Source organism: Cystoisospora suis (assembly GCF_002600585.1).
Source record: "Cystoisospora suis strain Wien I chromosome Unknown contig_3187, whole genome shotgun sequence".
NCBI classification, from domain to species: domain Eukaryota; phylum Apicomplexa; class Conoidasida; order Eucoccidiorida; family Sarcocystidae; genus Cystoisospora; species Cystoisospora suis.
Genome location: NW_027155982.1, coordinates 34,669 through 49,920, shown reverse-complemented (window position 1 = coordinate 49,920; position 15,252 = coordinate 34,669). Strand labels below are relative to the sequence as shown.

General features: G+C 54.3%; 2 protein-coding genes across 2 annotated transcripts; one reads left to right on the top strand and one right to left on the bottom strand.

The window, feature by feature from the left end:
- Window positions 1-289: 289 nt before the first annotated feature.
- CSUI_006334 (ppg3) lies at window positions 290-9,380 on the bottom strand (the record flags this gene model as incomplete). Its single annotated transcript, XM_068066497.1, has 4 exons — window positions 5,383-9,380; window positions 3,203-4,712; window positions 2,401-2,566; window positions 290-1,535 (listed from the first exon to the last, which is right to left on the bottom strand). Exons 1-4 carry the CDS (start codon window positions 8,221-8,223, stop codon window positions 290-292), a joined length of 5,763 nt encoding a protein of 1,920 aa, XP_067921530.1. The 5' UTR covers window positions 8,224-9,380.
- A 49-nt stretch (window positions 9,381-9,429) lies between these two features.
- CSUI_006333 (ppg3) lies at window positions 9,430-15,028 on the top strand. The gene is made up of 2 exons (XM_068066496.1): window positions 9,430-13,052; window positions 13,397-15,028. Exons 1-2 carry the CDS (start codon window positions 10,289-10,291, stop codon window positions 13,459-13,461), a joined length of 2,829 nt encoding a protein of 942 aa, XP_067921529.1. The 5' UTR covers window positions 9,430-10,288; the 3' UTR covers window positions 13,462-15,028.
- The last annotated feature ends 224 nt before the right edge of the window (window positions 15,029-15,252 follow it).

The window sequence follows — 15,252 nt, the reverse complement described above, 5'->3', positions numbered from 1 at the left end:
GTCTTAGGACCCAGGACACCTGTGGTTCCCCGTCCGTACGTGTCCAAGTAGATACATACACAAGGAGAGAAGCGGTGCGGCCTCGACTGCCACCTTTGCCCAGCGTACAAACTTAAGGTGCGTCCGGTCAAGAATTACTGTCCCGGGCTACAACCATAGAGAAGGCAGCCCTGAGTCCCTAAAGTAGCAGCTTCTATGTGACACGAGTTTTGAACGGAACTGACAAGCCACGCCGTCAACTTTCACACGACATCGACGGGGACACTCGAACGTCTAATCGCGGACAGATCTATGCGCACACAGCAACCAAGGAAGAGGCTGTAGAGGCAGCCATCAACACCGGTGGTCTTACTTGCACTGTTTGGAGCACTCTCTGGGTCATCTCCACGAGACATCTCAGTTCCCCCTCAGCTCTCCACGACACTCCCCGGTGCGGACGCGATCCTACTGTTTTAGTCCTCGCAGGACTCCGTCCTCTGCCTTCAAATTGCCCAGACCGCTGCTTCATTGCGCGCGACATGCCCCGGTGTAATACCCTGCTACCTCGACTACCCCGATCCTCGCAGAGTTTGTCAAGATGTTCCTGAACCTTCTGACTCTCTTGCATCGTCAAGCGCCGTTCTTGTTGAGCCCGTTTTTGTACACCGAGAAGTGCCTCTCTCTGCTGCTGCAATCGGACAATTTCTTCACCAACCCGCTTCGAAGCTTCATATAACTGAATGAATTTTTCCTCAACGTCGATTCTTTGCATATCGATATGCGCCAGTGACTCCGCTCGCGCTTCCGCATCCGACTGCCTTGCCGGCGCCTCCCCCGTGCTGACCTCTTCTACCATCTCCTTGTCACCTTTGCCAGAACCGGTAAGCTCAATTGAGCCGCTCCCTTTTGTTGCCTTTGTTAGACTGGTAGCCCTCTCCGCGTCTCCGAGTACCTCATGCTCCAGCTGGTCCAAGCTAGCTAACTCGGCCATGACTTCCTGAGCTGCTTCGCGTATCTCCCACTCTTGGCTCAATAATCCCTCTAATCTCTGGTTCAGCCTGTCCGCCTGCAGTTGGAGCTCCCCTAGCTGTTCATCTTCCTCTTGCCACCATCCGAGGCTTCCTTTGTTTTCCACCGTGCCTTCCACCTGACCAGTCCCCAGAGCAGCACGCGTACTGTAGGCCAACCCACCGTCTGACGACCCCGAATCATCTAGAACGTCAGAGCAAGATGTCGCGTTGCTTTCTGAATGCCGACTACGATGACAATCCTCGTCACGCTGGAGACTCAAAAGTGTGTCGGGATGACCGATGAAGTCAAAGGGATACAACGCGGCAAGCACGCTTATAAATGCTCTTCTCGCATCTCCCAGCACGATAGAAGCTTGCCTCACTCGCAGGCGATCCAGCCGCGCGAAGTCGTATCGCAACGCTCTACACGCCTCCACACAATCTTCGTGGCCCAACAAGTCCGTAGGGCCCAGCACCTTACGGGCCAGCAGACAGCACTCCACTAGAACCCGACAACAGTGGAGGCGAGCGACAAACAGGCTGGACCTTGAGAAAAAGAAAGGAGTCGCACAGGACACGGCAGGAATTCGTAACAGAAAGCGTAATCAGAGGAAAACTAGCAGAGTGCCACTAATAGCGAGACAGACAAGCGCCGAACGGTCCTGCTATCCAGAAAACGTTATCAACGGGTGTGGTTGCAGACTTTGTACATATGAAAGCATGGTATACGAATATCCTGCGACTCCTTTATTATTTTATAGTGGCTGCGCAAACACTCAAAACACATCTTTGTATGCCTAGGTAACCAGGAGAGATATTCAGGCACGAGCCAGGAATGACCACACACGGTACTTCGCCTCCAACGGCACGTAGCCTCGCTAGGCACTTCACCGACGTACAGAACTCAGCTAAGACTACACCTGTACAGAGTGCGCCCTGACGCACGAGATTCCTCACCTAGTCCATGAACAACACCTACCAGTACGCCGCAAGACTTTAGGAATCACTACCACAAAGTATGTGTGGATAGCTACGGCACTACCATTTGACGCCGTTTTCTTTCCACCCCCGCTGCTGAACATGACTTCAGCAGCTGCGGTCGAAATGGTAGAGGTTGTTCATACCCGTCTTCTTTCGTTTACTGACGCGCGGAGCGAGCTCCGCGTAAGAACGCTACCCGCCAGAAGCCCACATTGCGATATAGGAAATCCACCAATCGTGAGTAGAGACTAGAGGGCGGCAGACCACGCCACGTGTGTGAACTGGCTCAAAACGCGCACCCGAAGTACACCTATGTATCGGCACTGTTCACGTTGTCGGGAGGCTTGCTGGTGTCTGCCGTGATCCCGACGCATCTCGACGCCAGAGCGTACGTAGACTTGCACCAAGCCATCAATGTCTGCTGCCTTACAGAATGAGCGCGTAGGCTGCAGCCACAACGGGAACAACAACGCTGGGAGGAGAGACGCTTCTGGACGCTTTTAGAAGAGACGAAAGAAGAGGAAAAAGAGGGCGCTCCGCCCACGAGTCTCCGTTGATTAAGCACGCCCGGAGACTCGGAATGCTCCGGCTCTTAGCTGATGAAACACCAGAGTACACATGTGCAGTAAGACTGAGTCTTGTTAACAAACGAAAGAAGGCTAGACCTCCTAGAGACAGAAGCAGTCCATGAAGGAGAGAATAGTTCGTCCAATTCTCTTGAGTGCATGAATCTAGCCAGCATGCACCCCGAAGCCTCCAGTCATCCGCACAGCCCTCAGTTCTCGATGACCACCTCCTGAGCAGGTCACGAAGATTCATATACGGACGACATAACAAGTTCTCCGCACGGCCCACGGCAACATGACGGACATAAGCACTTCACTCACTCTCTTGCAGCAAGTGGTTACGGAGACAAACCGGATGTCCTGCGTGCCCGCTCGCTAGCCAATGAGAAAAGTAAACCGGTTCTGGAGAGACGACACCGCTGAACCAGAGCTCAACCAGCGTCACACAACAGCTAGCAGTCTTCTCAGGCAATAAATCTCTACCACCCCGAGATCTGCACTGCGGTCACGACACTTCACCGCCCCCGAATACGTGCGCACCGAACTCTCTGCATGAACAAGTTGATCCAGGTTGATCCCCAATGCCGCACTTATACGTATCAGCTGAAGCACTCAGATGTGGGCTTGCTTGCGAACAGGAGTGGAACCTGCGGCTGACTGACCGACCTGCCACGAGTTTCAACTGAGCGAAGACTCCTTCAGCCGTCGGCACTCCGCCATCAAGGTCGATTCCTGGTTTTGTCTGCTGTCCCGTCGCCTGCTGGTTGCCGCTTCCGTCACCGCATCGCGCACCTGTGCCTTGTCCTACTCGTGCCAGACCGACGAAAGAGCCCTCCCTGCGCAACAGGGCGGAGAACGTGCGACTTTTTTGCGGGAGTTTACCTTCGTTCTCTTCCCAGAACGAATTTTGTCCATCGTCCCCTTCAAGATTCTCCTTGCGGCGCGGTCTGGGACGTCCACTGCCCCCCTCTCCTCCCAAGTCCTCAAATGAATCTCGGCTCAAAATCTGCATGCGAAGTCTTGCTCTTTCAACCTCGTCATCGGTATGGAAAACAAGTTCTCGTGCATCCCATCCAGAATCTGATTCGCTCTCAGAAGACGTAGAAGCGTTCGAAGAATCACCACCCAAATACCCCGACGCCGCCACATTCCGTCCCGCAGATCCTTCTTCGCGAGATACCCCGAGACCTGTCATTCCTTCAGGACCTTGATGCCGACTTCTTGAATCAGTGGTATGGCGAGACAGGCAGCCTACACTTGAGACAGAGTCTGCATTTCCTGGAACCACTTCGGCGACCACTCCATCCTGCTGCTTGCCCCGATCTTTCACTGCAGAGAACCCACCGGAGACTTCATTTCCTTGGTTCCCGTCCGACACACCGGCCTTTGACGCGAACGGCCCCCCTGACTTTACAGAATGAGTTGGAAAGTAGCTTTGTTCATCTCGAGTCTGGAAAGCAGCACTATCAGCTTTGTGCCTAGGAAGAGCTGAGGACCCCGAGACGACCTGACTCCTTTCAAGATCTGCGGGACTTCGTAGGACTCGACTGGTTTCTCCTTTCCTCACGTCCGCGATCGCTTCTCGGGTAACAACGGGGCAACTACCTGCAGGCGACGAAGCAGACACAGACCTTACATCATCCGAAGCAACTTGATAAGACGAACCTGGTTCCACATCGGCTGACTCAGGAGCGCTCTGGGGACAAGAACGTCCCCGAGAAGACGTTTTCGCCTCCCGGTCTCTGTTTCGCCAAGCGTCGTCTTCGTTTCTGCTTTGTTCTCTGTCTCTGTCTAACCACGGAGATGGAGACACAGAAGCCGCCCCGCTGAGGACAGACATTCGGCTTTCTGTGATCGGCACCTTACAACGTGGCGAACGAGAATTCGGAAACCCGGACCCGGACACATCGGCGTTCGTCGCGCAGTGCTCGCTCTTCGGCTTCGAGCTCGCTGCTTTTCGGCTGCGCGTAGGCTGCTTTCTTACGACCCTCTTCTTCCGCCTTTCCTTTTCCGAATTTCTGCGTCGTTCCACAACAAGCTCCCGGAGCTGCCGCCGGCATCGTGTCATTTCACGCCAGACAGGAAAAGTCTGCGAATTCTCTTTCAGGAAGAGAAGGGCTGCCAGGAAGAATCGCCGAGAAACATCTAAGCGCTTGAGCGAGTCGATGTCGGAAGTCTGAAAACAGACATTGCAGATGAGAATTGATAGAGATATGTGTTTCTGTGAGTAAATGGTGAATATCAGGTTAATGACGTAATGGGAAAACCAGCTCCTCCACACTCTGGACATGCAGCTATGATCAGGTACGCGCGTGAGCGCTACCAGGTGAGGCCGGAGAACTCTTCTCGAGGAAGCCCAGACCCTTGACATAATGTACCTCGACGTACAGAAGACACCCGCCGCGCGACCCTGATCTCGACATAAGCAGGAAACTGCGAAGCCCACTGACAACGTCCATTATCATCGTTCCACAGATTGTGCGACACTAGGGCACTCTTCTCTGCAACACCTCAGACTTACAGGTATCTACGGTACCAAGCCAGACGCTTTTCGCCACTCCTTCGAACGGTCGTGTAAGTACAAAGGTAGCGACGCGTATACACCAATGACGACATTGCTGAAACTATGTGCCGGTGCCAGTAACCACCCTCAGGGAGCCACCGCAGCTCTCGAAGCATGTTGCACGCCGTGACCGCGTCTGCGGTGGGACCACAAATATGAGCTGGCTGGATACTTGCAAGACTCGGTTTGACTGTCAGACAGAACCAAGCTGTAACACAGGTGAGGGAAAGTAACAAGCAACGGTCACACGAGTATCTTTCGATTTCCTGAACTCCATTCCTACCCTTCCCGTTTTGATTTCGACTAGCCGGCTTTCTCCGAATTCGCCATATGTCTCAAAACCGGTGGAGCCTCCGCCAGTCCCAGGGAGACCGCCTTCCTCTCCTTCTTCATCCTCCTCTCGAAAGGGGCTTCGCGACGGTGTCGCCAGGATCTTCCGTTCGCGCGCTTTCCTGGCAGTCAGCGACTCGGAGTGATCTCTTTCGACTTCCTTTACGACTGCTGCCAGGAGAGGAGACACTCCTTCGCCCAAATAATTGGAGAGACCTTTGTTTTTTGTTGCACTGTCTTGTCTCTTCTGTGCCGGCTTCCCTTTTCCCTTGATTCGATCACTCTCGACCTCCCTGTCCCCACCCAGCCATACAGCAGCATCTCCACCTCCTCCCGCTCCCCAGACACGAGACCCACTCGGTACAGAAGAACGTGAACGCCGTGAAGCAGGATTGAACGGATCCGTGATGCCATTCCAACTTTCGTCACACGACGACTGGAACAACGTCTCTAGCCGCGTGGGAGGCGCCGCGCTGCATGACCTTCTGCGACTTCGATGCCCCGTACACGTAGACATCGCCCGGAGCGTTTCAGGAAGCGGAGTGCCTACCCCACCCGTGCTCGAAGGTGTGAAGGAGACAAGAGATTGGAGTCCACCAGTTGAGTCGTCAGCAGGGCTACGAATCGATGAGGAGGGCAAGGTGCCTAGTGTACCAAGGCCCCCCTCACTGCCACTCCTTGGATCACGCGGGGTCAGTCGTTTGTTCCCACCAGCGTGGGTCTTGTGTCCCTGACGGATCATTTTGAGCGTTAGAAGTCGAGTGAAGGGAGTCACATTTTGACCAAGGGTGGGAGACCGCAGCGCTGCCGCCCCATCTGGTATCTCACTCAAAGACTGTGTCTCCAAATCACCGCTGTTGAGACCTGCTGCGCTCATGAATCCGGTATTGACATGCGCATCCTCTCCTTCCCAGTCCCCCGGTCTTGGACTTTGTCGGTCTGAAAGTACAATACTCCGGCCCGAAAGTATCCTTCCCCCGCTTGCTTCGCTGCCACAAAGTGATGTCTTTCTCCCTGCGGACAATCCGGACACCGTGTCCAGTTTAGACAGTTGAGACAATGGTCCGACTGCAGTCGCGCCCGCGGCAAAGGCATCCTTCGCATCAGCCACAGACCGGCTTGTTCGTTGAGCCACGGGAGGTCCGGACACAAGAAGTCGGCTCGACGACGATCTCCTCGCGAAATTATCGGAAACTACACTCCCTCCTCCTCCAGTGTCTGGGGCGAGAGATCCTAGAGCCAACGGAGGAACCCGCAGTTGACGCTGACTCCTTCGAGCGGATTCTACCCTGGCAACCTGTTCAGCCCTATGCTTCCGCCGTAGCGCCTGTAATCGTAACAGCGTGCGGGCAGCTTGGTCCCTTTCACGTCTCCATGCAGCCGCGGACGCCCCTACGGCTGTGCACGGTGGCAGAGCGTGAGAAAAAGACTCGAAAGACATACCCCCGCGCCCGCTTAGACGAAAGAGAGTCGACGAAGAGGTCCCGCGCCGCATTGCCAGGCACGGGCTTGACCGCTCCCGGGCAGGAAGAGTTGTCTTGTGACGCATGTCCGTCATGGTCTGGTAAGTCCACAAGTGGTGTGGGAGAGGCGAGCAATTTTGTGTCTTTGGAAGAAAGCCCTCCGAGTGTTCTTTCTGCTCTTGAGCTCCTCCCTCAGCCCTGGAAGCACCCTTGGAGTACGCAAGGGAAGGAAAAAATGAGAAGGATCCTTCAGTTGGCAGATAATTCTCTTCTCTGGAATCACTCCGACTCGTCAGCGTCTGTATAGATACTTCACTTGGACCAGACTGAGTATGGCTACTATCCAAAGCAGCCGGTAAGATGACGCATTGTGGAGTCCCTTCCGAGGCGCCGGGACCGGAGCCAAACCGATCACCCTCTAAGTTCCAGTCCGCATGACCAATGGTCAGGCTGGGCATCATTTGTGGTGAAAAGCCGTAAGCGTTACTTCTTTGACTCCGAAGGGTGCCTTCAAAAACTCCTGGCCCTCTAGTCTGTCGTCTTGCAAAATCCAGATTCGAATCTCTCCGTTCTTTGAGACCCCTTAGTGCTAAAGCATGTCCTCTAACCATACTGTTTGGAAAGGACTTTCTACTTTCAGCCGCTCTTGACGGACTGAAATCCACGAGCTTCCTGAAAGCGGCATCGAGCCCTGTTGTCCAGTTATTCTCTTGGCCACCATCTGTCTCGCCCCGGAAATTCCCACCAACTTTGACCACGCTTCTGACACCTTGGTGGTCAGAGTTCCGACGTTCGCCGAACCCTTCGTCCATCGCGGAAGAGTTGAAACTGGAAAGAGCGGAAGGTTCATGAAGTGTACCGTATGGGGAGTCGACAAAATAGAATGTTCTTGTTTCACTCGGTGGTGCATCCTCTACGCCTCTCACAAATATTCTCGGATCTCCAACTGAGCTATCCATTGTTTCCAATTCGTGTAGGGGGGACAAGGGAGCTTCAGAATACAGTGTGGACGCTGGATAACTCGTACGTATGGGCCTCGAGGGACCGAGTGAGCTCTCTGATCTCAGAGAGCCGTAGACCGAATTTGAGCTGCCCTTTCTACCGGAAATCGTCCAAAGTGTACCAAAGTCCGCTGGCGACGACGCGAGTTCTCTAGTCTCTGAAGATGTCGAGCCCGTCGCCTCGCTTGCGGGTAAAATGTTGCCCCAGAACATTGACGAAGCACCTGCACTCGTCTTCGAAGGCGACGGGAAAAGAGTTCCTCCCCGAGAGCTCAGGGAGGACTTTCTCGAAGAAACGAAACCACCGGGAGTTGACATGGCGACTAACATATATGAAAAAAAAACAAACGAATACGGACGCCACCGATACTCTTGAAGGCTCCCCAAGAGGAGAGAAAAAAGCACAAGCTACCACTGCCGTCCTGGCTCACGCATATACCAGAGCGAACATGCGTTGTGGTGGGACTGTCCCAACCTAGAAAAAAAAGCCCAGAGAAAAAAATACGCATTCTGAAGGTGACTTTGACCTCGCTAAAAGAAGTCGGTCGACGGAAGATAGTGCTGCAAAGGGGGAGCCAGAAAGGCGAGCGACTTCTTTTTTCATTCGGGGTTGGGAAACAAACAAAACGGGAACTGGAATGGTGAGGCGCTAAAAGAAACTGAAGTGTCGCCGAACGCGAATGAGTCGGAAAGAAAACAGAAAAAGTGGGCCATCTTCACAAGCCGCATGCACCCGGTCGGCGAAGAGTTCCGAAGAAATCAAAGGCTCCCGTAAAACGGAAACGAGGTCCGCTACATTGCCTGTCCACAAATAGCGGCCGGTTCACATGACGGGTGAAAAGGTAACAAGCTAGAGTCCTCCGGCACCGGCAACAAAGGCAACGGTCAACAAGGAGAGGCCCTGCCTTCCGCAATGAACTCTGTACGTCGCGACGAACCTCTCTGTAGACTTCCTAGCGCCCCGAAAAAACCTTCATTGGATCCATCACGAGAAAACCTTGTGAGAAGAATCCGAAAACGAGAACCCAGCCAGCAGCCAATCGGCCGCACCTGATAGCTATGAGGAAAGTGGAAACAACCCGGCTCGTACATCACAAATGAGAACGCGAGCAAACTCGTCACCTAAACACGGATTCCGCAGAAAGGGAGACAAAGATTTCGCCTCATTCTAAAACAACGTAGCGTTCGGCAGAGGGCCGGAGCCCGGCCAGATAGTTAGAAGCACCAAATCGCCGCCTAGCCGTGCAATCGATCCGTCGATGCAGCGGCTTTGCGACGGCAAGGGAGAGTAAGATTCCTGGCGTGTTAACCACCCCCTGTAAATCCACGGTTCTCTGCTTTTCTCATTCGCGCGGTTCGTCTGGGTGCATCACAGAAACTAAGTCAAGCGTTTGCCGTCCGTTCCGCTCTGCGGCCTAAAGGTCCAAGTAGCGCGATGGCGTCTGACATCCCCGACTAAAACGCACGGTTGTAGCCGACTAAATGCTCAGCCTTATGGACCGGACCTGACTGGGCAAGGGGACGGACGCGGGGTTTGAGGCTGGCAGCAGTGCTTGAGACTGCTTTCCGGATCTCCTCTCCAGACCGATTCAGGAACTTGAGATTACCCGCGTCTCCGGACGCGTTGCCGCCTGCGAAGTCCCGACTGCATGTACCGGCGACAGTCACTAGTTGAATCGACCTCTACTGGTTGTCGTTCTTTTTTGTTGGACTGGCTGATCGACGTGCATGCTGTGGAAGAGTAGTTTTTGACGCGGTTTTCTGTGATCTCAACTAGTCAAACGACCTGTTTCTCATTGAGTCTGACCGTTCAGTGCGGCTCTTTTTCAACTGTGGCCACGCCAAGTGTGATGTTCTTTTCTACGTGGCACTTTCTCAAATCTTGAGCACCCTCGTTCTCAAAGGTGTCTCTCCTTTTGAAGCGTCGCGGTTGTCAACTGTCTTTCTCACGTCCCTCTGGCTTGGCTCACACCAAGCTTGGCGTACAGGGATGGCATGCAAGTGCTGATGACGTTCGACTTCAGGCTTTTGAGCCCTGATGCTGTGTTTTTGTGACTTCTGGCCCATGAGCCTGTTAGATCCGTGTTTTTCCGTCGGCCACGTAGTTTTGCTTTCAGCAAGTCCGTGCTCACCGCGCACATGGTGCATAACGTAGTTGTACTTAGTGGCTTTGCGTCACCGCTTGTGCCGAAGTGTGTTTGTTAACTTGTTAAGCAGGAGAACCTGGCAAATAAGGTTTCAACAGTGTCCTTGTTCTTTTTTGCGTTGTCCTGATTGACAAGAAAGCAAGTGCTTTGACTCGCGCGTCCGGTGCAGGCAAGTCTGACGTCATACTTTCAAATCTTGACCCTTCAGTTTTGCTCAATGAAAACTTCTCTTAGTTTTCTTTCCATTCATGTCTCGGCAAAAGTACACCTTCGTAACACTTTCCTCCTCGGTTCCCGTGCCTGGTGTGGCGGCCTCCCTTCGCAGCCCCTGTTATGGCCCGTGCCAAGATAGGTCGGACAGTCTGTCGTTGTCAGAGGCACCGACTCGTTCGGCTGTAGACACCGTGGGCTCTACGTCTTGCGTTTCCGCGACGACCAGCCAAGTGAATGGTGCACGGGCGGGAGGGGGACATGGGGAAGTAGAGCACTGCGTTGGTGGTCATTCTTCGCGCGATCCCATCAGAAGCGAAGACAGCAGAGTGGCGTCGCAAGCTGTAGGGACTATTACTCAAACGGCAACCCGTGGAGACAAAGCGCCCGTAGGGCCCTGTGAAGCGCTTCGAACCGTCAGCCCGTTTCCGACGGTGCAAAAGAAGTTTGGAGAGTTGCTGCCGTTCAGTGGCACTTCGCTGTCGGGAGAGGCTGACAAGACATTGGCGTCTCTCCACTCTTCGGAGCCGCTCACGCGTCCCCGGCAAAGCATTGATACAGCGGCCGAGGCGCCAGGAAGCGGCACCCAAGGGGCGCGCCTGCCTGTGCCAGCTTGTCTTGATGGAGACGGGGACGAAAGAAAAAGCGCGGGCTTGCTTCCTGGAAACGATCTGGGCAGCAGCGGGAAGGGGATTCTCGCTGCCTGTTCCCCGAAAGAAAAGCTTTGCGGCAGCCAGGGCGTTAGTTTTTGCGAAGGTGATTCCAGCAGCTCTGTATCCAAGAGGGAGGGAGTTTCATTCTCTTTTTCACTTCAGAATAGATCATCCTTGTCTTCCGGGAATGTTTCAGAAGTGAGGCTTGTTGGCCCCCAGAGAACCGTTTATTCTTCTTCCCTGCGTGTCCCATCTCTCGCGCTGCCCTCTTCGTTTGAAGATGCACCGCTTCCTGCGGTCGCTCGTGAGGATGCGGCGGCGATGCTGAGGGACTTCGCGACTTTGTTGCAACGCCTTGAACGCCTTGGGTCTCATCACAGACAGCTGCAGCAGTCAATACAGATTCGGAGCTGCTCCGTTTCTTCTTCCAGTCCACAGCTGAGTGCGGTGTCAAGAGCCGAACTCGTAGAGGCGCGGAGGCAACTTAAGCAGCATGCGGTCGTATGTGCGTCTGTGAGTGCGAGACTCGGACGTCTTTTCAGTGAAGATCATGAAATGATCAGCGCTCATGGGACAAACAGTGCGGCTGCACGGACAACTCAGGGTAATGGGGAAGAGAACAAGAAGAACAACGGAATGAGTATGTTGGTGCAAGGACACGACAGTAGAACGGAAGAAGAGAAGTCCAGTCTGCGTTTAGGCGACTCAAAGCGAACGGACGAGGCGACTGGCCGCGGAAGTGATGAAGGGGGTGCGGCAGCTAATCAACGTCGCCGCCTTCTGCTCTCTAAGCTTCGACAAGATTTCCTTAGATTACAGCAGCACCACGAGCGTCTCATGCTATTGTTCGATAGTCATGCGTTCTCTTTACATCTGGAGGAACCGTCCGAGCACTGCTTGGTGCGCTCGTCGGGGCCTAGGCAGGAAGAAGGTTCGGGGCCGAACCTACTCGTGAAAAAAGAAAGGGGACAGACTCCGGGTCTCCTGGCCCTGATTGATTTCGGTCATTTTGCACAGCATGAAAGTGGCGTCACAGATAACAGCGGCCCCAGAGCTGATCGGTCGGACTGCAGTCGGGCAACACTTTGTGGGGTTGCCTCCGGTCCCGGGATTGCAGAGGCTGGCTTGGTGACGTGCTCTAAGGATGACAGCAAAGGACATCCCCAACGTTTTGACGAACACACATCTTGCAATCGCTCTTGCAGCGGGGAAAGAAGACAGTGTCTTCAACCGACCTGTGTGGCGCCCCCCACCTCTGCGTCGTCTTCGTCGTCCTCTTCTTCTGTGCGGTCGCCTTCTTGTTCCGGAGCCGGAGGTCTCGCGGAACCTCGGTTTCTACCTCTTCCGGCTCCCGAGGAACTGCCGTCTTCACCGCTTGCGTCTTCGTTCTGCTCTTTCTGGAGGCCGACGTGTTTACAGGAAGTGGACGAGGGGTTGGAAGAGGCTCAGAGGAGAGAACAGCTCCAGCAGCTAAGGCAGTTAGAGCAGTGTGTGAATGTTCTGCATGAACTTCACCTTCAAGTGGCTTCTGATGTTGCTGCCGCGGAGGAACCGCTGCTCGCTGCTGCTGACGAAGGCGAATCCGCATGTGTAGAAATTGCCCAAGCTAACCGTGAGTTAATCTCGGCTAGTATGCGAAGAAGTCGCTGGTGGGGTGTGCAAGGTGGAGGCGCCGCTGCCGCGGCGGGAGCAATTGTAGGTGTTGTGGCAGGAGGCCCCATTGGGCTAGCTGCTGGTGCAGTCGTCGGGGCTTTCCTGGGAGCCAGCTCGGGTACTGCACTGAAGAGGGAACACAGGAGGAAGCTGACCGGACTGAAGAAGGAAATCGAGGGAAGGCGTAGAGGACGGAGAGAGAGGCGAGAAGGCGGGGACGGAAGGGCCGGCGTTACATTCGGCCCGGGGGACAGCCAGACAGGGGTACTGTTGGAGGATGTCTCAGATACATTTTGCCACTCTGAGGGACCGTTCAATCAGCATACTTCTTCTCAGTCCTGTCTTTGTCCTCCTGAGGTATCGTCTTCTTGCCCCACCGGAACTCTTTCATCGGCTCCTGGTCTTCGTTCTCCTCCGGTCCTTTCCTCGTGCCGTTCTCATCCCCGTCTCTCTGGTTCTCATTCAGGTGCCCAGTTTTCATCTTCGAGATTTCGAGGTGTGTGGACGCCGTCACTCGCAGCCTTTGGAGTAGCCGCCGCGCCTCGTATTGGTGCCTATGGCAGATCATCGCGCGGACGTACGGTCGTGCAGGCACATACTCCTCAGTCTCCCGGTTCTGTGTCTTCTTCCGTTTTCGCCTCCTCGAGTGGCAAAGGTTCATTAGGTAGTGTGCACCGTGGCCGGAGCGAGCGGTCTTGTACTCGCGTCTGTGGCGCAGCTGATGCCCCATTTGCTCTCTCCTCAGAGCGACATGGCACAGGGAGGCTTGAGGTATGTACCACCGACAGTACAATGAGATACAGGCGTGTGTCTGCGGACCCTCGCGTGTGTTTTTCTCAGTCGTCGTCTACGATGGTAGCTGGACAGCTCCCGTCTCGAGACGAATGTTGGCACTCTCTGTCTAAAAGCAACTGTCACCTGGGGAACAGTGCCTGCATCCCCACAATGACTTGTATGACTACTACTTCCGCCACCGCTCTCGCAGAAGGAGAGAAAGGCAGGGAATGTGCCAGCGCTCCTATTGCAGGTCAGGATAAAAGTACTTGGCAGAGTATTTTTTCTTTCAAGCCGTCTGTTTTTGCGTGGCCCGGAGATTCCCAGGTGCAGGTTGATGCGGTTCCCACCGGTCAAAGCAGCTGTAGGGAGGGGCCGAGTCACCACTGTAGGAGAGATCTTCAAGTGCTGGCTTCGAATACAAGAGAGCAACAAGACGAGAGTTACCTTGGTCAAGGTTTGCACAAGAGGACAGCCAGCGGGCAGGATCGTTCGTTGTGTGGTGGTGAACTTCCCGTCGAGCCTATAAGATCAACAGATACAGACACACGAACCAAGACTACAAGTAGAGGGGGAGACGAGGTTGTGAAACACCGTGCTGACAACCGGAGAGCCTCGAACGATGAGAGAGAAACGGCTGTAGGTGCTGCGGTGTGGGGAGCAAGAGGCAGAGGGGGATTCTGGAGTGGCCCATCGGGAGCATGGCAGTGGAATGCCTTGGGCAGTGGAAGAAGAATGAGAGCCAAAGGAAGGCAGAAAAAAAAAGAACCCGGTGATTGAGTGAGCATAAGGAGCGGGAGGTTTTTGGACGTCGTGACAGCTGGTGTGAAAGGGAGGTCTGTCGCGGTCCTTGTCTGCAGAGTTGGACGGCCCCGTGTTGTGGATATAGCGAGAGATGAAGCCAAAGACAGAGGCAACCGCATATACACATCTCTTACAATAACAGACGAGGCGAGTCAAATGGAGGAGACTTATCTTTCATAACAAAGAACGTAAAGAAGCAAACACTAGAGGCCACTTCGACGGCGACTCATTTGCGTGAATGTGAGATCTCACTCGTTAGCTCCCAGGAGAGCAGCAACGGTGAAATCAACAGGACAGCGCGCTCAGCGAGGCCACCCGGGCTTTCACAACCCCGATGGCAGCGGAAAAGCGAATAGAGCACTCGGAAGCGAGAAGTATGACGTAGAGGAAGTTCGGTCGGAACAGAGCACTGCATTTCGCCTGCACATCAGAGGTTTGTCTCGAAACGCTTATCGACGTCGACGCGTACACGGTATCGATTTGCTTGTGTGTGTTGGTATGTGACGCGACGTGGCATGCATCGACGAAGTGGGGCAGGTAACTACGTAGAACAGGTGCCATGGGCGTTTGTAGAGGCAGGGCGACTTGAGTCTGTGGAACATTGCATTGAGAGGCGCGAATGCGGTTTTCGCACAGCTAGGTACTTCGGGCAGAGGAATACTGATAGTCAGAAGTCGGTTTGCCCTGGTTCACGGTTGGTCCGAGATAGAGAATCGGTGTATGGGCATGCACCCGGGCGCCTTCATGCGAGTTTTGAGCTCCCACTAGTGTCTTGCCGCTCATCTCTTGTCTGACTGTTTTACATTTGATTTGTCCCATTCGTTCTTTTTAAGCATGTGTAATGTATTCGTTAGGATTGTCTAGTCGCTTCTGCATGCTTTCCGGACAGTGGCCGGTGTCCCGCCTGTTAGGAAAGAAGGGTAACACTTGTTACGCTGCCCGGTCTGCTGGTTAGTCGAACTCTTCGACGTTGCGCGACGGAATGTCTGTCCCCACCGCGGTGTGTGAAGCCGTTTGACACGCGTCAGCAACTTTTCAGAGTAACACAGGTGGAGTTGGAATGAGTGCGGGTTTTGACACATGGCCCTTCGGTCGGGTCGACGAAAGGAAGTGGGGCG